Source organism: Neopelma chrysocephalum, unplaced genomic scaffold (genome assembly GCF_003984885.1).
Source record: "Neopelma chrysocephalum unplaced genomic scaffold, ASM398488v2 Primary Assembly neopelma1_71, whole genome shotgun sequence".
Taxonomy (NCBI): domain Eukaryota; kingdom Metazoa; phylum Chordata; class Aves; order Passeriformes; family Pipridae; genus Neopelma; species Neopelma chrysocephalum.
This window is the reverse complement of record NW_020897731.1, coordinates 8,234,700-8,240,699: the sequence shown is the minus strand read 5'-3', so window position 1 is coordinate 8,240,699 and position 6,000 is coordinate 8,234,700. Positions and strand designations below refer to the sequence as shown.

General features: G+C 36.4%; 1 protein-coding gene across 11 annotated transcripts in view; it reads right to left on the bottom strand.

Moving 5' to 3' along the window:
• Positions 1-3,309: 3,309 nt before the first annotated feature.
• The window catches only part of SLIT2 (slit guidance ligand 2), a 268,106-nt gene continuing 265,415 nt past the window's right edge, over positions 3,310-6,000 (bottom strand). For 9 of the 11 annotated variants that reach the window (XM_027686448.1, XM_027686443.1, XM_027686455.1 and 6 more), the window contains one exon: positions 3,310-5,130. In XM_027686448.1, coding sequence (XP_027542249.1) covers positions 4,889-5,130 — 242 coding nt within the window. In that variant the 3' untranslated portion in view covers positions 3,310-4,888. Of the gene's footprint in view, positions 5,131-5,786; positions 5,876-6,000 lie in introns of all 11 variants that reach the window. The other 2 variants (XM_027686452.1, XM_027686454.1) reach the window with 1 other exon arrangement.

The following is a 6,000-nucleotide window of genomic DNA, read 5'->3' as shown; positions in this document are numbered from 1 at the left end:
GGAATGAAATAAAAGGATGGAGTTGTAAAGACCCAAAAGCATTACTAAGATCAACATTCTCAAATAAGTTGTGGATCTGGGAGGCAGTTTTAAAGTCTGTTCCCATGGCTGAGCAAAATTCCTGCAGCATGGGTGTCATGATGTAGAGCTGGAGCATATTTGCAGGGACTGTGGATAGCCAGAAGTCTTGCTGTTCAGTGAGATGACTGTTTTTTCTCAGCTTGACAAATGACACGCAGCTCTGACAGAATACTTCTCCTTTGCTGGCCATCACCCCTACGGACACTGGCCAGAACAGCAGCAGCAGGAACATACCCTCCAACTCTGATTTAATCATATGGAGCCCAGGAGACTAGTGAATAGAGCTGTTAACTCTCTGTTTGGTTTGCTTTTCCCATCTGTTTTTTATTAAACCAAGAGCAAGATTTATTCACTTTTTTAAACATCAGGATCTGTTGGTGTCCAAGATGATGGCTGATGTTAAGGTATACATACACAGTTTAACCTGGCTGAGGGCCAAAGAGGCCTATGATTTCCAGCCTAGACAATTTATTTGCAAAAGGACACAAAATCCCTCTACTCTCAAATATTTCAGAAAGGATGAGCACGACTTCCCAGTCTCCCAGGAACACAATACATAAAAAACATAGTGAAAGAGTCGTCTCTCCAGGATGAGCCAGGCTCTCCAGGCATGCAGGCAAACACTTCAGTTTTACTGTACTCCTGACAGCCCCTACACAGTCACAAGTACCAATGATTTTCTGATTTCCACTCCAAGAATCTTAAATAGATTGGATACCAGCTCAGTCTATAGATATTTCTTCTAAAAGCCAAGAATCCTGAATGGCTCAGCTGGTGAACTGCACTTTATGGGAACTGAAATTATGTGCCAGGCTCTCCACTGTAAGGTGGGATAGCTGAAGCACAGACACTGCAAGAATAACACTTGCTTCTGAAGGAGAAGAAAAGGAACCAAAAGATGGAATTTTGAATTGATTTGAAAAGATAAACTTTCTGTTAAACAATAGAGTTAACTCAAGATAGAAAGATCAAGCATGCATTTTTCAGAACTGTAAAGAGATTTCTTTTAAACATATAAGTTTCAAGGAACAACAGATAAAGCTCCCAAAATAGAGCTTTATTGCAAACAGCCCCCAAGACTCTTGATACTTTGCCAGAACTTCTGGGCATTTTCTTCTTAACAGCAAGCTCCTTTCCAAAATGTACCACTCTCCCCCTCATCTCTTAGTCATCACTCATCTCATCAAAACTAGCATGGTGACAATCCACTTACTCTAGTGCCTTGCTACTACCCCTGCAAGTACACTGTAGATTATCAGGTCTGCCAGATTTGTTGTCATTTGTAAAACCTCTGCATGCGTGTCTTTCCAGGCAAATGCTTTCATAACATCATATGAGTATCATACTGGTTGTGGCACCTACACAGAGCATCATCAGATAACAAAGATTCTTTTAATACTAAGGCTCATGGTATCCCCATATGGCAATAAAAAGTATTCTGAAGACAAAATTGTTATTACAATAGAGCTTAGAAAATAAACTGTATCCCTCAAAGCTTGCTAATAGCTCACCGTTGGTTTTCTTAAAACAGTATTTCTATCCCTCGAATATCCATCTACCCCAGAAACTTTAATACAGACTGCAGAATCTGCTTCCATGTGTGATATTTCCTGTTCTGAATTGACTTTCAACAGTAACAAAAGAACAATGACTTTTGTTACTCTTTTATTCAAGTTTGGTCTTTTTTTCCACGATCTTTCACAATTTTGTCATCTGTGAGATGACAGTAAGAGCTGTGCATGGGCCAGTACAAATTAAGCAGTATTCATGTCCTTTCTCTTTTTTACAGCTTTTAAGAATACTGGCAGGAAATGATGGAATCTGCAAGTTTTATTTTTCATGGTTTCTAATGAAAAAAGTATTTGAATTGTATGCAGTGTTAACTTGAAGTGAGGACTTGGTCACTGTACTGAGTCATATCCTTCAGACCCAATGCAGTTTATGCATTTTATTCAGTACATTAAAAGCAAACTGTATGAAAGTGATTCCTAGGGCAGGTAGCAGACGCAAGGAGAAATACCTAATTTCTAAACACTGTGCTAAAAGCCCCATGACTTATGTTTTTGAACGAAAACCTATGTGTCTGGAATGCTCTGCAGTGAACTGAATTCTCCACTGCGTTAGCTATACCTAAAGCTACAGTTCCCTCAGACTCCCTTCCCTATTTCCCTTTTGGGGAATAGAGGTACAAAGCAGCCTGTTATAGCAATACTACAAGAAACTTGATTTAACTATTAGAAAGGTGTCAGGGTGACCCATCCCACTGAGGGAGTTATCTCTTAGCATGCACACTTTGTCAATGCTCAAGGACTTTCAGTGGTCAAGTTTCTAACATGAGCTGAATCATCGTTTGATATGAGTGCCTTGTATTCCTTCACATGGCTGGGTGCCTAAGCTGGGTTTGGTTTTGGGTGGTTTTTTTTGTGTGAGTTTTTTCACTTGTTTGTTGGGGGTTTTTTTGTCTGTTTGTTTTATTCCAAAGGTTTTTGTCTTTCTTCTTAGGGACCACAAAATGTCCTTCTCTTGCTGGCATCAGGATCACCAGCAGCTGCTAGCATTTGTTGAATATCACTGCAAAGTTCCTTTTTCTCTGTCACTATGAGGACAGAAAGCAATCCAACTCCATTGGTACAGGGATACTTGGTACAGGGACTTTGAGCTTCAAGAGATCTTTCCATATCCAAGAATGCTATATAAGGACTGTTAGGCAAAAATGTCTCTTTTCTCCTCAAAGCTACCCCTATTTACAGCAGACTATTTAGCAGTCATAGAAGCTGCAAAGAAGGCCTCATGCCAAAGGCTTTTTCATTGGTTAAGTATCATACCATCCAATTGCTCAAATTTAAAATAATTAGTCAAAGACTAGGGATAATGAATCCTTCTGAAGAATCAAATTACTTCCTAGAATAACTGTCAAATTGCCATTTTTATAACCATTAGAGTATTAGGATAGACTCAGTTTGCCTTTTCCTGAAGTGTACTTCAAGTCTTTTCTCAATTTTGGTATAAGTTCACCTGATTTCATAATGCACAGACACTTTCAGATGTCACTGCCTCTAGGTGTAATAATTGCAAGATAATTCCTTCTTCAGATTTAAGTACTGAATACATGGGATCTAAGGTTGGGTTTTATTCTGTCTTTTACCAAATATTCTTTGCAACAGATGTTTAATTAAAGGCTGCTAAACAATTTAAACTTCTCAGAAGAATACAAATAAGAGCTGTAAATGAAGTAAATATCTGTTTAATTTACAAACATCAGTAGCATTACTGATATCAGTCCAAATATGACAAAGCACACTGCATTACACATGTACATCTAACTTTTTTGTAAAAAAAATAATAAAATAAAATTGAAAAAACATCTGCATTTTTACAGGGTACCCTGGGTTTTACTGAAAGAACACAACCCACTACTGATTACCAATTCTACATTATAATTTAGCAGCAACATGTTAACATGGGGAACATTAGGGCAGTAAAGTAGTTTTATTATTTGGGGAAAGTCACAGTTCTTGATAGCACAGCCTTTTTTCTTTTTTTATAAAAAAGGTAAAGAGTTCCATGGGAATATTAATTTATAAAGATCTATCTTCTAATGTCATTTTCTACACGCCATCTTATTTTCTGTACGTACTGTATATAGGGAAAATTAACTTCTCTACAATTGCCACCTAGTGTAAAGTCATACATTACGGGTTCTTGGAAGGTGCCTGAATATCTGCTGTATGTGAATCCGCAGATTGTCACCACTTTCAATTCAGTGACACCAAGTGGTCAGATTCTAAGGAAAAGGGAATGGAAAGGAGAAAACAGACTGAAAACATTTACCCCAAGACGACATGCTACGTTAGTTCTATTGCAAAAAATCCTGATTTTTAAGTCCTTTAAAAAAAATTACAAAAATACTGGGACAAATATAAATTAATATATATTAAAGCATTGAAAAACAGTAAAAGGGATGGCCTAAAAGGGTTAAGTACAATGTACTTTGATACAATAAATATTTCTCAATGAAACTGAATACTGTATAGAGTTGTTTAGAACTCATAAAAGCAGAAATCCATATTATTACTAATTTATCCATCAATAATCTATTTTATCATCCCCAAAACATTTATATTACAAAAAATTAATACTGGAAAAGGGAAGATAAACACTTTTTTATGCTTCTTTTGCTAACATGCTGACATAAAAGTATACATCATCAGGAGATTTCAGGATTATAGTATATTCTTGTATCTCCTATTTCCCATTCATTAAGTGGGACACCATCTTTTCAAGATGCTTAATAATTCCAAAGACAAAATGTGTTTCAATTGTTATTTCTATATAATCTGATTCTTTTCTCTTATAATGCTTCCTCATCCTTAGGTAAGCGATTGGTATGGTCTGTCAAGACAATAAAATATACTGATACGGAAGTGAAAAAACAAGCCTTGTGTTCTGGTCAATTTTTCATCTCTGAGCTGTTAAGTTGAAAGTCACATGTGTATAGTGTCAGTGTATCTTCAGCATGTTATAAAGAAGAATCCATGTTAAAAGCAGTTAAAATTTCCCATCTCTGTTGCAATGTTACCAGGTCTTTTTTTTTTTCTTCAAAGGTCCTCTTGGTTATGAGAAGTCTCAGTTCAAGCACTTGAATCTTTTTTTTTTCAATGAAGAAAAAGTCTTTATTCTCATAATAAAAATAAGTCTGTTCTGTATTTTACAATATATTTCAAATATTTCCACTATGAAGCATTAATTAGTCCGACACGGTCAATAAGTATACAACATTTTCAAAAGACAAGTGTGACAGGGACACTTAAGAGGGACAATTTGTACAGCCACACTTCACCACTTTTTCAACCTCGTCCACAAATGATGACCCGTCAGTGCATTCAAAAGAGTATTTCCGTCTCTTGCTCCTTAGTGGTCCACAGCACTGCCCGGTTGAACATCCTCCTTTACATTCTAGTCTCGATACCTTCTTGGTCGTCTGGCACGCAGCATACCCTTGCTGCTTTTGGTAGTAATCTCGGACTCGTTCCCCTCGACAAGAGATTTCTGTAGAAAACAACATTTAAAATAAGAGATATGCCTTTGAGACATAGGTGAAAGCAAGGTTGACATTGCTAAGGAAGATGCTGTGTTACTATTTGCGTTTGGGGTTGATATTTAAAGTTTGACTCAGACTGTATGTTGGAAACTAGTGGTTCTACCAAACGTAATTTGATTAATGCTGGTTTTTTATTCCCTATGCCTCCTGTTTTCAGTAAAGCTTATATTATGTATATGTAAACCATAAATACGAAGCTATTACAATGACAAGAAAATTGGAAGCCTAAATCTTTTCCTCTTTTATAAAAATACACATCTTCTGTTCCTACATTGCTTGCAGCTGGTTCTGTTTACCATAGGGAAATGTTTCAGAGAGCATGCAATTTAATTTATTAGACCTGGAGTTTAATATTATTCAAACTCTTATTTAATATAAGTTACATTCCACTAACTTCATAAATTACTGAGGTATAAAGCCTGCTAAAAATGAGACATCTGTTAAAAGTTCTACAACTATATTCTTCTGTTCTACTCACATCTATGTACAATACAAAATAAATGCCATCTGGGGTAAGGGAAAGAGAGGGAGAGGGAGAGCTTTGATAGACAAAGGAAAAAGAAAAAGGTAGGGAGAAAAGTCATCCTGTTTTCATCCATCTCACCTGCATAATTCGCTGTGATAAATCAGTTGAAGCTGAGAGGTCAAAAGTAGAGTTTGTGATAAAACTAGGAGCAGAATCATTGGATTTGGCTTCTCAGTTGCAGAAGGTAGAGGAACAATAAATACAGAAAGATACAGCAGGTAAAAGGTAATAGTTAAATATAGTAAAAATGTGTTTCTGAATAAAGGCAAAAAAAAAATGTTTTCACAGCAAA